A 21,538-nucleotide genomic window follows, 5' to 3' on the forward strand; every position below is an offset into this window, starting at 1 on the left:
CACAAACTCAAACCAGTCTGGAATGAGAAATTCCAGAAATTGTTTGTTTGTTGTTTTGTTTTGTTTTTAGCATAGATCACCGGTTCATTGCAGTATCACATTTTCACATAATTTAAATATACTTTGTAGTTAAGTTTAAAGATTTCTTTAAATCTAAATCTGCCAGGGTTATGAATTATTCTGGACGTTGCTGTATGTGTTAGGCTTAGCTTCAAATGAAGCTGCTGAACTGACTTTTTCTTTGCATATACTTCTGCCTCCATCTGCTGGTAGATGATGGAACTACACAGAAGAAGACGCTGAACAAACACACTGCAAAAAGTGAGTTTTTGTAAAATATCACACACATAGGATAAGTTTTTTCTGTGTGTGTTTACTTCTACTGGTTGCGCGGAGGCGCCAGAACGCAAACGCAGGTCGTGACGTGAAATGTTACAGCGTCTGTTTAAAACTAATGAATGTTTACACAGTATTTTCCAGCAGTGCAGTTGTACAATCTTTGCACATCTTAATTACAAAATCTTTTAAGCAAACCACAAACAGGAGCCTTAAAGTAGCAGAAACATTGGATTAATTACATTTTTCTCTAACTAAACTCTTAATGAAACACTTGATGAAAATTCTCACTGTCAGCCAGGATCACAGCGTTGCAGCCGAGACAGATTTTTATCGTTCATGTTCCTCACGAAGCTTCGACAGGAAGGTTCCAGCAGCTTTCTGCCCTCTAAATGTGTACAGACGCCATAATACGACTTGAATCTTTTTTACATCTGGTCACATTAGCCACGAGCTTTAATTTACTTTGGTAGAATTTTACTGTTTTACTTTCTTTTCATTTTTGCTTATAGTAAATCTAAAAATATGGCGTGCATTTAGTCTGATATCCAAAATAAAATCCAAAGAAGCTGAACTATCTTCAGGGCCGTATTTCAGAAAACAAATTCAGAGTAGAACGCAGTTACTCTGAATAAACGCACACATGACCTTTGGACAAATTAATAACTGTCAAGTTAGCTGTAATCCTCATAACCGTTTAGGCCATAGCACAACATTTTTATTTATTTTTTATCAATCATTTGTAAAACTATATTTTACAAAATGGCAAAGCTGTAAATATAATATACATGTGCGTCACAATAATATATTAGATTTATTCACTTTTTAGTAATATGTTAATTTATTCAGGGGTGTGAAGCTATGTTTTGTAGTAACCGTGTTTTTCAAGGAGGTTTTGGATCAAAACAATTTCAAGATGTTTTAGAAATCAGTTCTTTTATTGGATGCAAACGGGGCTCCGGATTTTCATAGTCAAGTTAGCTTTGTTAGTTAAGCTTGAGCGCGAGTATGTCAGAAGCCTTCATCAATGGACGGCAGAAAATGCGATTCACCACGGCAACGGGAGGAAGAGGAAGCTTCAAAGTTTCTTTCTCTTTAATGACAGCAAAGGAAAAAATATCAAAACATATTTAACAAAAACAAAAACAACAGCAAAACGGCAAGAGTTAGAGTGGAAGAGACAAAGTCAACGTGTGCGTGTGATTTGATATAGAGCTAAAGTTTTATTCTCTACACTTCACTTGCTTAATAAAAAACAAACAGTGGGGGGGATTTATTTGATTGAAGAAAATATTACTCTATTTTCACTTGCGAGCAACGAAGAACGCTTAATAAAAATGAAAGGAGTCAGATTCTGACTGGGTCCCGAATTAAAAAAAGCAAAACTGAGCAATTCATGATGGATGGAGATAAATAAAAGAGAAAGAGAATAGCTTTCATCAAGAACACCTGCCAGGGACTGAACCCCAGTGCCCCACATGACGGGTGGAGACGCTAATTGCTGAAGCTAACGTGGACTTCATTAGATGATTAAATGTATGAATGATAGCTTCGCATCCAGCTCACAGGAAACGCTGCCACAGTATCATTCCTGACCGCATCCTGCTGGCATTAATGTGAAGAGCAGCACAAATAATTTGTCCAGCTCGTGTCACGCGAGCGATGTGCGCGGTGTCATCTTATTGAGATAAATTATTGACCGTGGCGAAAAAAAGCGGCAACACAAGGAGAAGTGGGTGTGGAAAAATAGATAGATAAAGATAAATCTTTATTGTCATTGTCACAAGAACAACGAAATTTAAAAAGTGCCATCAGTCAGTGCATGTGCTTAAAAACAAAAAATAACTGTCTCACAATTCACACACAATGTAACAAATAACAAATAACTGGAAAAAAAAAAACAAAATAACAATGGACGTGAAGGCCTCAGAGGTTTCAATAGGGAACATTAGTGAGCCTTCAACTTCTCACAGTTAAATATGTTGTGCCAAAAAGTGTGGCACAGGTGGAAAAATCAACTGTTGGTTATGAACCTTATGCAAGCGAGTCATTGCTGAAACCAACCACAAGACGTCGTGTTTGCAGTTTGAAAACAAGGCCTGAGACGGAGACAGCACACACGAGTGATCAAAACTCAACATTAATTATTGCTTTGACAACTCAAATCAAAGCATGGTTACAATGGCCCAGTCAAAGTATAGGCAGAAAATCAAAAATTATAATCTGGGATTGAGCTTTTTTTTTTTTTTGGAAAGAAGGTACAAAGTATTAGCTCAGAAAAAAAAAACACAGCTGTCAGCAGGGCTGGAAAATAAATCAATAACAATATATATCGCGATAGACACATGATCAATATCTGCAGATTATATGTCTGATTGAATGTTCAATAATTCCGCTGAATTCCGAGCTAGAACCGCACAGCATTCTGGGGGATGTAGGCAGAGTAAAGACTTTAGCCGCTCAAACGCTCAAGGAAAGCTAAGCAAAGCTGAGTGGCATCAACTAACTCAGTTTGTCTTTGGTCACCTAGCAACAATCTGTTGAGAAACTTGCGCAGTAGCAATTTCATATTTCGCCACCATGCCTCATAACTGCTTAAAAAGAATTTTAAAAAAATAATAATAATGGAGTGAAAACTGGATGACACAGGAAAGATCACACCACCAGTTTGGCAGAATTTTATAAATTTAAATAAAAAAACTAATCAATAATTATCGATTGTGACAGATATGAAACACTTTTATTGCGATGCGTTGGAGTCATTTTGTCCGGCCCTACGTCAGCACTTGGAAAACCGTGCATCTGTTTCCCCACACTCTAGGCTCCATTTTGTGAAACCCTAATTAAAATACAATCGTTTACAATCGTTATCGTTTTTATGTGAAATGAGTGTGAAAAATCTACTTTTCTAAACGCGAGCTGCTTTTTAAGTGCTCTGTTTTAGTCTACAGTGTCCGAAATGGAACTGTGTCCATCTGAGGGCCGCAGAACAGAACTCATTTAACCGGGATACGCTTTTAGCAGCATGTCCTCTCTCCGATAAATAACTGTCGTACTTCTGAGTTAGTTGAAAGGATTCTTCTGGGCCAACACGTTTCCAAATGTTACCCCCCACAAAAAAACTCCAGCAAACCGAGCCTCGAAACACAAAAAAGGCCGAGTCGTTGTTGTCATTACTACATTCCCTCGGCGGCCATTTAAAGCTGTTTTTGTTCTCGTTTTGTTTTTCCGGTTCGGCCTCTTAGGACAGCGGAAGATAAAAGCGGCAGAAACACGCCGACCTCCTCGCCTCCATCTCTGGTCATTTCTGTGTCAGCCTGACTGGAACCTCGATAGTTGCTCCGCCACCCGCAGGGATTCAGCCAGTTTGGACGAGCTCCACCAGCCACGGTTTTATGGTTTTACTGCGCGGCCCACCCACGCGCGGCGTGTGTGTAGTACTACAGGGCTGGCCGTCCCCGGCTGGAACACGCTGGCGAAAACCGTTTGACCCTCTGTGGACTGTGCCAGCATGGCAGCGCGGCAAAAACAGCTCAGCCTCCCCGGCAGGCAATCATTGACTTACATTCGATAACTGCACGAAAATAAAACAGAGAATGTCCAGAACTCATTTGGAACTGTGTGGGGGGAATGAACGCATGATTATGTGGGTGGAGAGGCGGTGAAAGCAGCATTCCAAAGGTCAAAGGTAAGCCTGGACTGATCCTCTTCCATCATCTGTGGGTCTTCCCGAAGTCACATGGAGGAAAAAGTGCTGCCTCCATTCTGATGGGTTAGTCAATAAATAAACCGAGGTAATTGTAAAAATGTCTTTTTAGGTGGCTCTTTATGTTTAATTGGTTCGCAACACATGGGGCTGTCAGTCGTCCTCCCGCCACGTTACTGCGAAGGTTACGAAAAGGTCAAGGCTGGGTGGGGGAGGGAGAGAAAATGAAAGCTTTGAAGAGAATCAAAACGCCCATTACGAGACGGCTCTACTGTCACTGCACAGAAGCTGCTGCTCTGGGAATCGGTACATACGGGCAATTATCAGAGAGATAAATAAAAGATATTGAATCAATGTTCAGCTAGAGATTGAGGGCTCCACCTTGCGTGTATCTCCGTTATCGGTGCAGCTAATAAAGTCACTTAGAATTGTGCCCCATAAAAATCCAGCAATGGTAATAAAGTTGTAAACTACAACAGGACGCATTTGTCAAGCATTGATTTTTATAAACAATTGTACATTTCTTGAACATTTTCACTTTTTGTTACATTACAGTCGCAAAACGTCATGTATTTTGTTAGGATGTAATGTGAAAGACCAACACAAAGCAGCACATAGTTGGTCTAACACACAAAGTGCTCTTATACATATATATACGTATATATATAATCTAATACTTGCATCTGTAGAAGTCACACGGAGAGACCGCGTGCTACGCCAACTCATAATAAAGACAAAGAAAACTTGACTTTCAAAGTTCTTAATAATTATTAATCTGAAAAGTGTGGCATGTATTTATTTCTCCCCTCCCGAATAAGCCCAAGAAAATCCAACGCACCCAATTATCTACAATTTTCTGTAGAATTTAATACAGACATGGTCGATATGGACATAAAGTCTCGTCACGATATTTTGTGGTAATATTGCGATCACGATAAAAGTGACGATAAGAAGTGTTAATTCCATCTTTTTTTGGTGACCGTTACGACCAAGACTGTGTTTCACAGTAATTGTAGTCCCACAAAACACAAATACAGCTCTTGGGAAAACATTCCCATTTGTATTGCGCTTAATCACATGTCCACACTTGTTGATACTTCAATTGAACGGTCTGCAAATAGCGAAAATGTCAATCCGCACATTACAGCCAGTTCTGCAGAGGGGATTTTTTTCAACATTTCATTGTGATTTATCGTGACAACAATAAATCACAATTCTTATCACGACAAGTACCGTATCACTATCAATGACCGTTGATAAAATAAACGCCCAACTCTAATTTCATATCAGTTTTCCGACGTTAGAGAACATTAGCAAACACACAGCGTCAGGAACGGCAAGAAGCACAGCAGACAGAAAAAGACGTGGAAGAGTTTAATGCAGTTTGGTTGGACAACAATATCCCGAGCTTCAAACATCTCACAGAAAACTGTCCAATCCATCATATGAACATAAAGATGCTCACATGTCTGGGTCGTGGTCCCAATGTCGATCGCGAAGCGCCAACCTGATGACTTAGATATTATGTCAAGATTATTACCAGATGGTTTACATTTGACACTTTCTGAAAAACACATTGGAGTTTAATGCTCATACTATTTTATGTGCCTTAATGCATTGTCACGTATGCATTGGGTAATTATTAACACTGAAACTGTTATTATTATTATTATTATTAACACAGAAGGCGATCACCTTTAGATATGCGTGTGAAACATCTTTTAATTAAACAAGTGAAGTGTTCATAGTTGGCATCTGAAAACAGAAATATTCTATGGAATAATATTAGGCGAGCACGGCTATATTTAATTCTCACACTGCCTTTTCGAATGCTCGGTATCAACTTAAACGTTTGTTTTTGGTATGTGTTTCACTCAGGAAGATCATTACTGGTGCACCTATTGAACAATTCAGGGATTTCGAGCTTCATCAAACACTGCTGGAATTAACCTCAATAATATTCATTAAGATATGAACTGCTTCTAACCTACTTCACAGAACTTCACTTGTAATATCCACGGAAATCTGGATTTTAAAACTTAAATTGCTTTATTTGGGTTTTTTTTTTTTTTAATCCCTAACATTGTCTATTGCAGTAAACATTTCTCCTCTTTACCCAGTCACAAGACCCAAGCAACATTTTTAATCTCATGTTTTGGTTCCAGAGTGTCTTGAACCTGTTTGTTTATGACACTTGACCCGAATGAACGAGGCTCATCTGCTTCTGTTAAAATGCTGTGGTGGTGTTTTTTTAGACGTCAGTTAAAACGAGGCGGCATTACACTTTGCTCTCTTGCTCATGGCTACAGGACCTGATTTTTTTGTTTCAGTCTTGAAGTTTTCCCATGTTTAGGATAAGTTTGGCCCTTTGTGTGGAGATTGTTGCTAAACGCTAAGCGTCATCCGGTTAGGTTTCATCAATTAGTAATATCTTTCATAGAGACAGGTTTCCTCTGATAATGTTTCGGATATGGTCCGGCACATGTACGCTGGAAAGGATTTCATAGTTTGTCATTTTGTGTGCAACAACATGCAGTAGTTTGCAAAAGTATTCATACCCCTTGAACTTTTCCTCGCTTTTTAGTGTTTTATTTGTTTTAAAAAAAAAAGAGGTTTTGAATTATGTATAATTTTCTTTCTACTTTATAATTGTGTACCACTTTGTGTTGGTCGGCCACATAAAACTCCAATGGAATATTTTTCTGTCTGTGACAAAATATGTAAATGGGTGCTAAGTTGTGAAAAAAGCAATACATAGTATTGTACAATTTTCCACAACAATCTTAAGGTTTTGCACGATTCCTGCTCCCGAAAGGCATACCTTCCTAGCTTTTTTCTTCCATCTTTTTTTTTTTTTTTTGCAAAACCGCTAAAGATGAGTCCGATTTTCATAAAATTGTCGCTCTGTCTGCATGTTCAATGTGGTTCTCCTACCAGAAACCTCTGCCCCCGTCTCCAGTCTTCCGCAGCGTCTCTAACAGGATTGCATTTAGCTCCGCCGCACGCTCTGGGGCCATCAGAGTAAGAGGAAGCAAAATACAAATATTAGAATTATACACTCATTTTTTGCTGCCAATGTCACATGAAATCGAAATAATCCCCAGTGAAGTTTGAGGCTGTGGACATAGGGGAGGGGGGAAAAAAAGTGAGATAAAGTTCAAGGAGTTTGGACAATGTTGTTACCTACAGGAGCTAAACGCAGCGTTACAAAACAAACAGGGAGACATATTTTTAGTCCATGTGTCATGTCTCTACTTCATCTGCTACTCAGGACACACCTCATGACTTTTTTATTTTTTTTCCTGGTAGATATCTTGTAATCATCCTCATGTGTCCCTGTAGAGTTTGTCTTCTTTGGTCTATTAACATTATGGGAGGGTAAAAGGGGAGATTTTGTGATTATGTAATAGGTTTTATGGTTCATACAACCTAATTTGAAATTTTTTTGAAGTTTCATAACGTCTAACCCATACCATAATATTTCTTCTAGACTCTGCCTCTAGTTGCAGAATGCACTCATCTGATTGGTAGTTTAGGTCAGCACTGGGTAATCATTGATTTCTGGTCGTGAGCTATTGTTTTGAAGCTATAAGATGGGGGGGAAAAAAAAAAAAAGCAAAACAAAACCAATCACATACTGTGTTTAAGCCCCAAATATAGCAAGATTAGTTTATTTTGGTGATCCATTCAGGCACGTCTGGAGTCTTTTGACTCGTGTTTGTTGCTCTCACAGTGTGGAGAAATAATTTTTATTGAAAACTAATACACGTATGTAAAGCCTGGCGTTTTTGCAAAACAAGCGAGTTGTGTGGAAGATCCAAACCAGAATCGGTAGCAACGTTACTGCATCATAATAATCACAGCATTCATTTGAAAACAATTTTTTTGTCTATTTAATACATACATTTATATATACATTTTTATTAATCCTATGTCAGATGTGCAGAGTTTTTTTTTTTTTCCCCCCTTCAACTCTGTGAAGTCGTTTTATTGACGCCACACTAAATTTATCATGATTATTTTACAGCATTTTGGGAGTAGCTGAAACACGACCAGGGTTTAATCATTCACTTATATACACAGCTTTTATTTCAGAGGTAAAATGAGTTGTTGTTGCAGTCCTATCGACGCAGTATCTCACTATGAGCATAAGACAAATTCAGGGAGCTATAAACATATGTGTGTGTGTGTGTGTGCGTGTGGGTGGGGGTGTGTGTGTTGTTAGCTAGTGTGTGTTCTGAAACAGTTCAGTGAAAATAGTATTTTTAAACTTACTGATTTCTTCTGTTTTTGATATTTTGTCGCACTTAATGTTTGAAATTACACCAAAAAAAAAAATCAGATTATTCGTCTGTATCTCATTCAGATTTAATTCCAGACTTTGACTATGCCCTTCAAATCTTTCCCTTATTTTTTTTTTCCTTTAATCATTCAGCTGTTGTCCTACTTTAAAACCCAAGTTTAATTAGACTTTAGGTCACAAACTGATGGACATTCTCCTTTCTGTTTTTGTTCTATTCATTTTTCTAAAATATTCACTGAACGGTTATACAACACAAACAAAAGGTGAATATCTTCTATTTAAAGACACACGTTCAGATAGTGGGGGCAGGGAGGTTTATGGCTTTTGACCTTTGAAAGACATGCGGTGTGACATTAGGCTTAGTTTGGCCACGAATAAATGCCGAATGCAGTTATTAACAAAGTTAGTTACTAGATCAAATTTATCAAGGGCACCAGCTGATAATGAGGAAAGAACAGCCAAATAGTTTCAGCCTCGGAATGAATACCTGCCTGCTCAGGCTGCGGCGTTAAAATACAACAGATGAAGGTTTATCTCCGACGTTCGCTGAATCAGAGACAGCGTCTCTGCTGAAGGAATCCATCATTTAAAGATTCCTTCAAGATTTCAAATAAGCCGAAACAATTCTGGCTCGTTTCTCAGCCAGAATTCAGTCACCGAGACGGTAGACGGAATATTTACTTTGGATCCAGATTTATATATCTCCCTTCGGCAAGCAAAAAAGAAAAAAAGTTTCCTGCGGTGCCGGATAAAGGGACGGCTTCCTTCAGGGCAGAGTTTTTTATTAAAAAACATGATGTTTGTGCAAAGTTCTCCTCTTGCCTTTAGAACCGAAAGGTTATTGCAGTGCATTCTGGGATTAATATTCAAGTCAGGTTTATTTGTACAGTGCAGCACATTTCAGCAGCAAGACAGTTGAAAGTGCTTCACACCGTAAAAGCCAATTCTGAAGCAAGCGATTAACATTACAATTTTGTCAAAATCATCAAGCAAATACACAACAAATACATTTGTCCAATGTTCCAGTTATTATTAATCAACTGTAAACCGCTGGGTTGTTAGGCTTGATTTAAAGGAGCTCAGTGTTTCAGCGGGTTTGCAGTTTTCTGGAAGTTTGTTCCAGATTTGCGGCGCATAGAAGCTGAATGCTGCGCCTCCAATGTTTGGTTCTGGTTCTGATGCAGGACCAGGAGACCTGAGAGGTCTGGGAGGTTGATACACCAGCAGAACTTTAATGTATCGTGGTGCTAAACTGTTCAGTGATTTATAAACTAACAACAGCATTTTAAAGTTTATTCTCTGAGCTTAGTGTAACATATAAAAATAAGGTTTTCTTACACTGACCTACTTATTTACGGTATTCCTCATCTGTTCTTTCATTTTCTCCAAATCGGGCAATGATATGTTGCTTTTGAGATCATTAAGCCAGCTTCGTGGGTTTTTTTTTTAGTTCTTTTTTTTTTTTTTTAGAAAGGTTCAGTTCCACTGCTGTGTTTATTCTCAGCTATCCAAGACGTGTGGTTAATTATACATTTTATTTAACAAGGAGGTGGATTATATTTTCACATAAGAGCCACACTGGTCCGGACAGCTTTTTATGCTCAAATTAAAAATGATTGTATTTAATCGGTTTTTCTTTGCCTTCTTCTTCTAAGTGTGAGCACAATAAAAAACTGCGGAAATCTTTAAGGCAGCATCTTGACCGCATGCTTGTTTAGAAAGAATAAATGTATAATGAAAAGCAATTGTTTCATAAGCCAAGTCACTGCAGGGAACTCAGCATGTGACCTTTCTCTCAACTTTAAAGGTTTAAAATAGTTCCTTTTCCAGCAACCAGAGGGCAGCTTCCTTTATGACGCCACCTGAGGCTCCAAACGTTTCCAAGCCACACTAAACATTTATAACTGCTCCGTGTTGGTATTTTTTAGCCTTATTAAGAGCCAGTAAGGTCCTCCGTGAAGGTCATTTTAAGTGAAGATGATTCAAAGGAAGTTCCTCGTGTCGTTTCTGTCAGCAGTGTCAGCGACGTGAGTAACTATTATTAATCAGATTATTGGCTCTGTTATCAGCCAGGCGGCGTACCGTGTGAATGCTGCTGCTGCTGCTGCTGCTGCGGCGCAAAGTTGTTTTTTTTTTTGCCCCTACTCGTACTCTGGCCCAAGGTGCGCGACCTTTGAACCGAGCGCGGCGGGCGGGCGGGCGGGCGCGCGCGCGCCGCAGCTGGCTCTATAAAGGCGGCGCGGCGCCTGGGAGCAAAGCGTCAGGTAACCCAGGTGAACACGGCGGCTCCGGACACACAGGCGCTCATCTGCAGGTGAGTAGGTTCCCCCGTTTCTAAGGCGTTTAGAAAAGGAAACTTCCTTATTTACGATTCGGAGCTGAAGAGATGCACCTGCGTTTTGGAAAAAAACGCGAGGTTATTTCTTTGACTCTGATGATGATTGTGATTGTTTTTTTTTTTTAATCTCTGTCTGTTACAACATGAAGAGCCTTTTGTATCTCATACTCCTGAAGTTGTCAGGCTTTTTACTCTTGAATTGATCATAACTGAATCATTCTTCTTTAAATCAAAGTTCAGGTTACTGATTTAAAATGGGTCTCATTATTATTATTATTATTATTATTATTATTTTGTAAATTAATTGTAGTTAAACGTAATAATTAACCATTAAGGAAACTCTCACACTTTGTGACAACCAACCCCAAAGCAATGTCGGTCATCCCTATTAGTAAGATGTTTCAGTAGAAATTGTGATTTCTTTCCATTGTAAATCAGTCTGACTGGTGACAGATTTTTTTTTTTTTTTATGTGAACAGATTGTCCTTCTTTACTCCAGAAAAAATATTTTTAAAGAGTTGAATTTGTTTAGAAAATTGACCGAGATAAGCACCAGCACGTTTTGATGGCATTTAGACACCAATAGAGAAATTAGTACAAATATTTTTTCACTTTAAAAAAAAAACAAAAAAAAACAATGTTTGTGGTGGTAGGGGTTTATATCTAAATCTTCCCGATTCATAATAAAAACGAGTCAAAATCTGAATCAGAAAGTCAACTCTCAAAGATCAACCAAACTATTGAAAAAGCAGTATTGGAACATTTTGCTCCCAAAAGACCCCCATCTACTTATAGCTTTAAATTTAGATTTTTCCAGATAAAAACATGAGTGCCTTTAATAGTGGACACCTGGCTAACAGCATGAAAGACAACTTGTGAAAATGACAAAATCACCTCGTCTGGATTTTTTTTTTGTTATGTTATGTTGTTGTGTTTCACAAAACAACCACTGCCAGCTCAGCAGGTTTTCGTATCGCTCTGTAGCGTGGCATTAACAGTCAATGTGACGACCAAAACCCCGGTCGAGCCCTAAAAGTCACATCAGGCCTGCTTTGTGTTTCTTCATTCCTTCGACTTCATTCTTTTAACTTCTCATCATTTTTCCCACAGTCATGGCTCCCAGACCACAGGAGGGGAACGACTCATCCTCCACCATGAGTAGGCTCTTTTTCTCTTTTCTTTTTTTTTGGATACTTCTAAAGTCCTTCAAGCTGTCATTTACACCTGTGTTTTCCAATCCCTCTGTTTGTCTTTCATTAGGTGACATTTCTAAGGGTAAAGATAAGGAAATGCCACCACTTTACTCCACCTTGGACCTGGAGAATGAGGATCCTCCTGAGGACGATCCCTGGGATCTCCCAGAACTCAAAGACACCGGGATCAAGTGGTCAGGTGAGGCAGCTGGCCGTCCTCATCCCATTCCTTTTTCTAAAAGCTGACTCTGACTCAGTGTTTTGTTTTGGGTTTTTTTCTTTCCTGCCGCACAGAGCTGGACACACGAGGGAAGATAATGAGAGTGCTGACTGCCATTGTGAAGCTGATTCTGCTGCTCGGATTACTCTACCTGTTTATTTGCTCGCTGGATGTTCTCAGCTCTGCTTTCCAGCTAGTCGGAGGTGAAAACCAAATTAGGGTCACTGTGACTCATTGCACATTTGTGGTCTGTATTAGACAATAGGGTGCTTTTGTGGCGTGTAGCCCATGAAGTACTTCACCGTTGAACCTTGAGGTTTGTGTATGTACAGGCAAAGCGGCTGGTGACATCTTCCAGGACAGCGCTGTGTTGTCCAACCCCGTGGCTGGGCTGGTGATCGGGGTGTTAGTCACAGTGCTGGTGCAAAGCTCCAGCACCTCCTCGTCTATTGTGGTCAGCATGGTGTCTTCTGGATGTAAGCAAGACTCTTTACGGACAAGGACCGTCACTATGAGGTTCTCACTGAATGATCATTTTGTGCTAAAATACCTTTTCTCTTAATAGAGTAATGCTGACGTCAGTCAGTAAGGCTGACAGGTAGACGATGCAGTCGGCCGTGTAACACTTTAGGTCATAACCTTGGTTTTGGACCACCATAAACATTTCTAAGCACACACATGTTTAAAAACTTTCTCATTTGTGTGAAGCAACAAGTAGTAGAGGACCAACGAGCGCTGTGTTGCTGCATATTTCACACAGCCTGAGAAAAAATTCCATTATTGATTTGGCTTCCTCGGACATCTCATGAAAAGGACTGGAAAGTGGGAAACTTAAATAGCTCTGAAACCGTAACTGTGTAAACTTTGTAAATGGCATAATAACGGCCGAACTGGCTGATTTTAAATTTGAAAAGCCCAGTGAGGAAAAGAACAATTATAAAGTAGAGTTATAAGTTATTACTTGATTGTTTTGTTTAAATGAAACCTTGTGATAGCATGTTAGCTCTGAAAACACTTGTAGGTCACATGACTACAATCCGGCTTCTGAATCTCAGAACATTAAACTTATTTATCAAAGCACAGCTAAGCCAAAAAGTATTCCTCCGATTTATATTTCCTTATTGAATGTGATATTATTATTATTTTTGGAGCAGCCCAGCTCCAAAATAATCTGTTGGAAAATCTACGGAGCGTTACCGATTAGGATAAGAATGGCTTTCCCACCTGAAAGACCTGAAGCTCAACATCAACATGGAAGCATGCTAAAAGTTTATGCCAAAGATACAACAGTCAGTCAATAATGTAATGACTTACATGATCGTTAAAAAGTTATTGTCAGTGGTTCAAAACTGGACAAATCAGTGCATGATTGATTGCGACATACCTTGAGACTGAAAACTCAAGATACGTTTTTCTAATTCTTAACTTAGGCCAACAGTAAATGCAAGCATGACAGCAGGATTATTGAGACCCATCAATTAATGCTTCTGCTTTTGTTCAGTGCTGGATGTCAAATCTGCAGTACCGATCATCATGGGGGCCAACATCGGCACGTCGGTCACCAACACCATCGTGGCTGTGATGCAAGCCGGAGACCGAAATGAGTTCCGCAGGTAAACAGGAACCAGGAAGTAATAAAATGCAAAGGGTGACCTCCAGCAAAGTGTTCACCGCATTGCTTTCTTTACTTTTAGGGCGTTTGCTGGCGCCACCGTCCACGACTTCTTCAATTGGCTGTCTGTGATAGTCCTTCTGCCTTTGGAAGCAGCGACGGGCGTCCTCTTCAGACTCACCGACCTCCTGATCAAGTCCTTCAACATCGAGTCTGGAGAGGACGCGCCCGAGTTGCTGAAGGTCATCACGGACCCCCTCACCAGCTCCATCATCCAGGTGACAAAATGAGTCGAGATGGGAGGGTTTGGATGTACTGTTCAAGATTCGGGCAAATGAAACACTTTCTTGTCCTCTCAGCTGGACAAATCGGTGATCACTGACATTGCAACTGGCACTGGCGATGCTAGGAACAAGAGTCTGGTCAAAAGATGGTGCAAGACAGAGAAAAACACGGTAAGAAATCAACAATTGCTGCAGCACATGAAGAAAAATCAGTCGCAAAAATTAGAGTCTTGGAAGGATAATATCCTTCCTCTAAATCACTGATATTGTCCTTCCCGATCTGTGACCACAGTGATTCCATTGTGTGAGGTCATGTTCTTTAAAAGGAATTAATGTTGCTTGCTATAACAGGAAGATGATTGTCTGCTGCTGGATTGCTTACTGTGTTCCCTCCCTTTTTTTGGGACATGTCTCAGACTTTCTGGAATGCCACCTTGGACAGCTGCCCTGCAGGTTACGTCTGTTGGATGGAGGGAAACCAGACCTGGACTCAGATGAACCAAACATGGACCAACTACCTTGAGAGATGTAATGCCTCCCTGAATGTTTTGTCTTTCTTCCCTTCTTTTTTGGGGGGTGGTTGAGGGACTACTACAAAGCAATCAGGACAACCTGATCCACTAAAGCTCAGTGAAACGTAAGCGGGCCATTTGGCCAAAACAAGGCTCCTCTGATGTGTGGACAATGCCAACCTTTGAGATGCTGCAGTGCCTCGGTTTATGCCCCGGCTTCAGTGTCTATCTTGCTGAATAAGTCTTTTCATGCAGCCTTTCTCCAGCACAAGTCCTTTACGTGGATCACTTACTCAAAGTATTCTGCTCACGCTTAAAGTAAATCACTTGTTTGGCTTTGTGTGCTTCATTCTTGCCGCGTTCTTTTGCGCAAAACACACTTCCAGTCGTCTCAGAAGCTTGAAACGTCTAAGAGAGTTTACAGTGAGGTCGCTCATTGTAAATGTTGACACTTATTTGCAGGCAAGCATATCTTCGCCTACGCTGAGTTGCCAGACCTCGCCATAGGCCTGATTCTGCTGGCGCTCTCTCTGCTCGTCCTCTGCACCTGCCTCATCCTCATCGTCAAGCTGCTCAACTCTATGCTCAAAGGACAAGTGGCTGTGGTCATCAAGAAAGTGCTCAACACAGGTACAGACATTAAGCACCACACGTTCACATGCTTTCTGAAGCCTGTTTGATAGTCAGCGCACCTGCGTCGTCGTGGTGATGCTTGATGAGCAGCACAGGCACAGCCCTCCTGTTGCTCCTGGCTGGACTCCAGGTCCAACAGTACTGGAGCGTCGCTCAGAGAGCTCAGGCACAAATTCTGTTTTGTACGAGTACTTTTCTTTTTTTGTGGTAGTCATCATATGCTACCAGCTCATTAGATCCAAACTTGTTGTTCTGTTCCAGACTTCCCCTTCCCCTTTGGTTGGGTTACTGGCTACATTGCAATTTTGGTGGGAGCCGGGATGACCTTCATTGTTCAGAGCAGCTCCGTCTTCACATCGGCTATAACACCTCTTGTCGGTAAGTCGCCTCGGATCCACTTAAATTCTTTTTGTTTGATTTTACATCCAGACTTAAATCTTGTCTGTCTTCATTTGCCAGGTATTGGTGTCATTTCCCTTGAGAGAGCTTACCCGCTGACCCTGGGGTCGAACATCGGTACAACAACAACCGCCATACTGGCCGCAATGGCTAGCACTGGAGATAAGTTAGGCAACTCGCTGCAGGTATGTAGTAATGTAGTTACTTGATTGTGCTTTAAAAAGGCACAATGTGGCTGGAAAACGCATAATACCGCCCCTCTAGTCAGCTTGTCACGCTTATTTTGTGCTTAATATCGCTTATTTGTTAAGACGTGTATGTAATGTGCGTGTTCTCTTCTTGCCTAGATTGCACTTTGCCACTTCTTCTTCAACATCATGGGTATCCTCCTGTGGTATCCAATCCCCTTCATGCGGGTGCCCATCAGATTAGCCAGAGGCCTGGGGAACAAAACCGCCAAATACCGCTGGTTTGCAGCTCTCTACCTCTTCCTGTGCTTCTTAGTGTTCCCCCTGGCCGTGTTTGGACTGTCCATAGCCGGCTGGCAGATCCTGGTCGGCGTCGGCGTGCCCATCGTGGCCCTTGCCATATTCGTGATCGTCATCAACGTGATGCAGTCGCGATGCGCCCGCTTCTTGCCCAAGTTCCTCCGCAACTGGGACTTCCTGCCCCGGCCCCTGCACTCCATGGCGCCGTGGGACAAAGTGATAACGACCTCCATGTTCCTCTGTGGCAGACACTGCTGCTGCTGCTGCAAGTGCAGCAGCTGCTGCCGAAAGGACGAAGAGGCGGAGGAGATCTCTAGGGCCAGCAGGAAGAGCCTGGCGACATACGACAACCCCGCCATGTCCAGAGACGAAGAAAAGATGGAGAGCGAGAGAGCGACGCAGTTCTGATTCAATCGCGGGGTTTCCTGTGAGCGGGTGCAATACTTAATGCAACTGTATTCTCGTGACACATTTTGCAATTGTTCATTCCTTCTCAGGCTGTGGTAAGGTGTTGATTATCTAATGACAAACTGTAATATACACTGCCTGTTGCCTTGGAGACTACGGACAAAACTGCCACACATTTATTTAATGTTTCCCAAATCAATGTACATACCGCCTGTCTTCTATAAGTTCACATATAGGTTTCTGTGAATACAAGCTTTTTTTATTATTTGAAAATTTGTTTCACATCTGAACATTTTGGATTCCAATGTAGCATTTTAAATTCATTATTATTTGCCTATGCTAACACTCAGTATTTAAAACTGTGTAATATTTGTACATTTAAAAAATGGCTATTTTTAAAGTACTACTTTGTCGTCTTTTGAATATGGTTTGTTTGTTATGTTCGTAAATTACAGCTTGCGAAAAAAAAAAATCTACTTAACATGACATATTTAGCTAATTTGTGGCTGAGCTGACTGAGCTGCTCCAGCAGGTTTCACATGACTGGTGAGGAAGTCACACTGCAAATATCTTAGTACACTTGAAATGAAACAAAACTAACTCACCAGTAACTTTTAAGCAAGATTTAGGAGTTTGCTTAGAGTCAATAAGTACTTAATATTGATGAAAAAGTGCTAGTTCCAATAATTATTCCACTTAATACAAGACATTTCTCCCATGTTATAAGTGAAATAATCTGCTGATGAAAAGGATCCTTTTCCATCAATATTAAGGATTTTTTTTGTTTAGTTAAAAGAAACTCCTATATCTCTTGCTGAAGTTACTCGTTAGTTTTGCCTTATTTCAAGTGCGCTAAGAGATTTGCATTAGAAACTAAACCAAAACTACTTGGAAAGACTTGGTGTTTCTGCAGTGTAGCGTTGGTGTGCTGAACGCAGACCCCCAGGGATGAACACATCCCTGAGTTCATTGATGTAAAAACAGGTTTGTAGAGAGATGAGTGTCATTCTGAAACCACGTAATTACAAAGCAGACAAAGCGACAAAAACATGCAGCTGAATAGGTAGAATTTGTTCTTATTTTACACTAGAGATCATTTTTACATGTAGAGAAGTCGTAATCAATCAATCAAATTTTATTTGTATAGCACATTTCAGCAGCAAGGCATTTCAAAGTGCTTTACATCATTACAAACACAGAAACACAATGCAAGATAGAATCAATAATCAAAACACAACATTAAGTCAAGTTCCATCAATAAATTTGTAATTGATTACATTTCAAATACAATTCTAAACAGGTGGGTTTTTAGTCGAGATTTAAAAGAAGTCAGTGTTTCAGCTATTTTACAGTTTTCTGGAAGTTGGTTCCAAATTTGTGGTGCATAGATGCTGAAAGCTGCTTTTCCTCGTTTGGTTCTGGTTCTGGGGATGCAGAGCAGAACCAGAACCGGAAGACCTGAGAGGTCTGGAGGGTTGATACAACAACAGCAGATCTTTAATGTATTGTGGTGCTAAGCCGTTCAGTGATTTGTAAACTAACAACAGTATTTTAAAGTCTATTCTTTGAGCTACAGGGAGCCAGTGGAGGGACTTTAAAACTGGTGTTATGTGCTCTATCTTCCTGGTTTTAGTGAGAACGCCAGCAGCAGCATTCTGGATCAGCTGCAGCTGTTTGATTGATTTGTTGGACAGACCTGTGAAGACGCTGTTGCAATAATCAATACGACTGAAGATGAACGCATGGATGAGTTTCTCTAGATCTGGCTGAGACATTAGTCCTTTAATCCTTGAAATGTTCTTCAGGTGATAGAAGGCCGACTTTGTAACTGTCTTTATGTGGCTCTGGAGGTTCAGGTCAGAGTCCATCACTACTCCCACGTAAAATATATATAGACATAATTCAGGTTTAGATAAGACAAAGGTTGTCAAGTTCTTAAAGTGGTAGTACAGATTTTTTCTTTTTAAAGCTGGGCTTCGGTTGGAAGGTTATGAGCAGTTGGCTTTTTGTCTATAAAATACTCTGTTGGCATATTAGATTTTTATGCAGACTTATAAGAGATTTTGGAGGCTGAAGCCTATTGATAGATAAAGCTGGGGCAATCTAAAAGTATGTCTATGCTTTGCTGAAACAACTGTAACCTTTCACCCCACTTAGGGAAGTTTGGTCAAACTGGCACAGGAGCAAATTAACCATTAGCCAAAATACTGTGAAGGCTAAACAGACTTCAGCAAAGCTGCCCTGTTTTTCCATTCTTTTAAGCTTTCAGCCTTTTCCTTGTATGGAGCTTGCTGGAGTTGGGAATGTTTGACACCTTTTGAACACTCTAGGAAAGGTAAGCGTCCGCCCTCTCAAGGAAACGCTGATGTTAGCCGCTGTTAGATATGCTAATTCTGCTAATCGTGCTAATGTAAGATGCTCGAGAAGATTTAAAATGTCAGTCATTTCTATCCATTTTAAATGACTAAAACCTAGCTAGTTGTTGCACACAAATGGTTGGAAATACTTTGTTCATATAATTAATGAACAAAGAATATATTGAATGCAGTTTATTTTGGTTCCTAAAGAGAATCAAATAAAATATTTGTCACCAGTTCAGTTTTACAAAAAAAAAAAGGTTGGAAATCAGCCTAATCTCTCTATATATGCAAAAATAAAATGCAGTAAAAGTCACGTCACACATTACATATTGACTGCTCATGATATCGTGACGGAAGCCCACTAACTTTCCCTTTTAAAAGAAAGCAGAATTGGCCCTTTAAACGTGGTTTAAGTGAACTTGGTGACCCGAGGCCCATAATAAACGGTCTACCACCCACACTGCCACACCTGCGCACCTTCTGCTCAGGTATTTCTCTGTGAAAGAGATTTGCTAGACTTAGAATACATTGCATTCAGTCTGAAATCGCACTCTGTTCCATTCACATAATCATAATGCAATCATAATTAATTTCTAGCCATCGGTTTCAGTGCAGTGGAAAACCACTACAGTGTGTTAGCTGTGGCACAGGAGCCATGTGTCAGACTGTAAACATGGAACCGTTCATACTCATATGTCCCATAAACCGATGCTAAACAATTGTTGACTTGTCACTTTATTGGTTAACAGGGATCATTTATGCCCGTAATAAGTGTGTAAAAAAAATAATAAAAACATGCAACAGGTGAGTTATGAACTCAGTCGGTCACAGCCTGTCCTTATCAGGGTTAAACTCAGGAGTTCTGTGAAGGACTTTTATCATCTGCAGAATTCAACCATAAAACCTACTGGATCACGTAGGGGAAAAAAAGAGGCAGCTGCAACGATTCAGAGGGAAATATCAGCCGACACAACGCTGAGGCAGAAAACATACAATGGAAAAATGTCAAGTGTAAATATTCAGCAGGACTTTTATCAGTTAGCGCTCACAAAAGCCAGTATCGTCCGGCGCCGGTATATCGTGTGTTTAATTTCAGATGCTCTCCGGTTTCACCTCAGAAATACCCGGAGCAGTCGGCTGCTTCTATTAGGAAAAGTCCAACAAGTCCGTGTCGGCATAAAGGGCTTTCTTTATTTGATGTCAGGATTAAGTGACGGTGTGACATTCAGCAGGTCAACTTTTAAACCAAGAAATGACCAATAAAACTTGACCACGTGGCTCTGACTGTGTTTGGGCGGACGAGAAAAGGGGGAGGAGGGGGGGAATCAACAAAATCAAATGGATCAACTGATGATGAAAAAAAAATAATAATTATAATTTGTTGGCTGTGCAGCACTTCATAATGTTTCACGGCCTTTTAAGGGAGCCGTATCGCGCAATAAACTGAATAACATACACTCAAGGTCAGTCGCGCTATCAGCTCATTAAAACTTGGCAGCATAACTGCTCAGCTGGGGATCATAAAGCGCTTTTCACTCCATAACCACAACAGATCACTGTTTTTTTATTTATATTTTGTTCTTGTTTTATTTTTTTCAAATTCTCAAACGTGCAGTAGTTAGCCTACCTTTATTTGATAACTGAGTTCAATTTTGCATACAATCTCGGCTTGTTTTAACCCTTATTTCTCATGATCGTTTGGGGGGGGAAACTGTTTTACTTTAGAAATCAGTGCGCACAGTGGAAACAAGTACATTTCCGTCATTTACTTGTTAAATTTGGATAATAAACTGAGTCAGCAAAAGCAGCGGTTAGATAAACTGAAAACAGATTTCCCGTTTGTGCTGTTTAAAGTCCTTTTAATGAGATACTAGAGGGTTTTTTTTCTATCTGCCTGAAATATTGAGTACCATTGCAGTGAACTTTATTAAAATATTGCTGCGCACTGCAGCTCAGCTGGATAACATCAAGCTCCCATATCTTTCTCTTGCTTACAAAAAAGACAAATTCATCTGTTTTCAAGTATATTAAGTGACAAATAAATAGACTTTTTTGATTATTTAAAGCAAATTCACAAGCAATATCATCTTTTTAGACTCTCAAGAGAGTCGAAGTGTAAAAGATATACTATTCTACAAAACAACATCTGAGTTCAGTGGATTTTTTTTATATGTTTTTCCTTAAGATTTATGATCAAAGTAACAAATGAATGTCGTAGACAATATTATATCTGTAACAACTGATAAGTCTTATTGCCAGCTGCTGGATGAAATCTTTACTGTCGGTTTAAAACAAAAGTCATGAGATAAATGTCACCAGCTAATGTGACATATAGTCATGAAAAATGTCGTGTGAATAATGTTGTTGAATATATTTTTACACATTCGTGTTAAAAAATGTGGAAGGCACAAATCCTAATGAATCATAATGCAGAATCTTTTGTGGAAAAAATTAAAAACGAATTTTCCAAATAAAACCATTGTGATCACTGTCGCGTCATGATGTAAACCGTCAACATGTCAACAATTTAAATCATGTTTGGATGTAAATTTGAACTATATTTGTAAAAAGAAAAAAAAAAAAGGAAGACAAATGTATATTTCCCAGTAAAAATAAATAAAGTGTCGTGTGTGGGCGGGCATTGTACTGCAGACAACCCCTTTCTTCTGTAAACTGTAAAACATATTTGTCTTTGGAATCAGACATTCTAAAAATAGAAAACTGTGTCAACTTACTGCACAACAAG

General features: G+C 39.9%; 1 protein-coding gene across 2 annotated transcripts; it reads left to right on the plus strand.

Annotated features, from left to right (window-relative positions):
• Positions 1-304: 304 nt before the first annotated feature.
• Positions 305-16,836, plus strand: slc34a2b (solute carrier family 34 member 2b). 2 transcript variants are annotated; one of them, XM_032573258.1, is made up of 13 exons: positions 305-321; positions 11,794-11,841; positions 11,944-12,075; positions 12,171-12,299; positions 12,429-12,572; positions 13,598-13,709; positions 13,791-13,986; positions 14,068-14,163; positions 14,409-14,520; positions 14,967-15,134; positions 15,399-15,515; positions 15,597-15,721; positions 15,884-16,836. In XM_032573258.1, the coding sequence occupies exons 2-13, from the start codon at positions 11,796-11,798 to the stop codon at positions 16,430-16,432; spliced, it is 1,926 nt and encodes a 641-aa protein (XP_032429149.1). In that variant the 5' UTR covers positions 305-321; positions 11,794-11,795; the 3' UTR covers positions 16,433-16,836. The 2 variants fall into 2 exon arrangements, with proteins under 2 accessions (XP_032429149.1, XP_032429148.1); XM_032573257.1 differs by lacking the exon at positions 305-321 and adding an exon at positions 10,558-10,659.
• The last annotated feature ends 4,702 nt before the right edge of the window (positions 16,837-21,538 follow it).

The sequence above is a fragment of the Xiphophorus hellerii genome, chromosome 9 (assembly GCF_003331165.1).
Source record: "Xiphophorus hellerii strain 12219 chromosome 9, Xiphophorus_hellerii-4.1, whole genome shotgun sequence".
NCBI classification, from domain to species: Eukaryota; Metazoa; Chordata; class Actinopteri; order Cyprinodontiformes; family Poeciliidae; genus Xiphophorus; species Xiphophorus hellerii.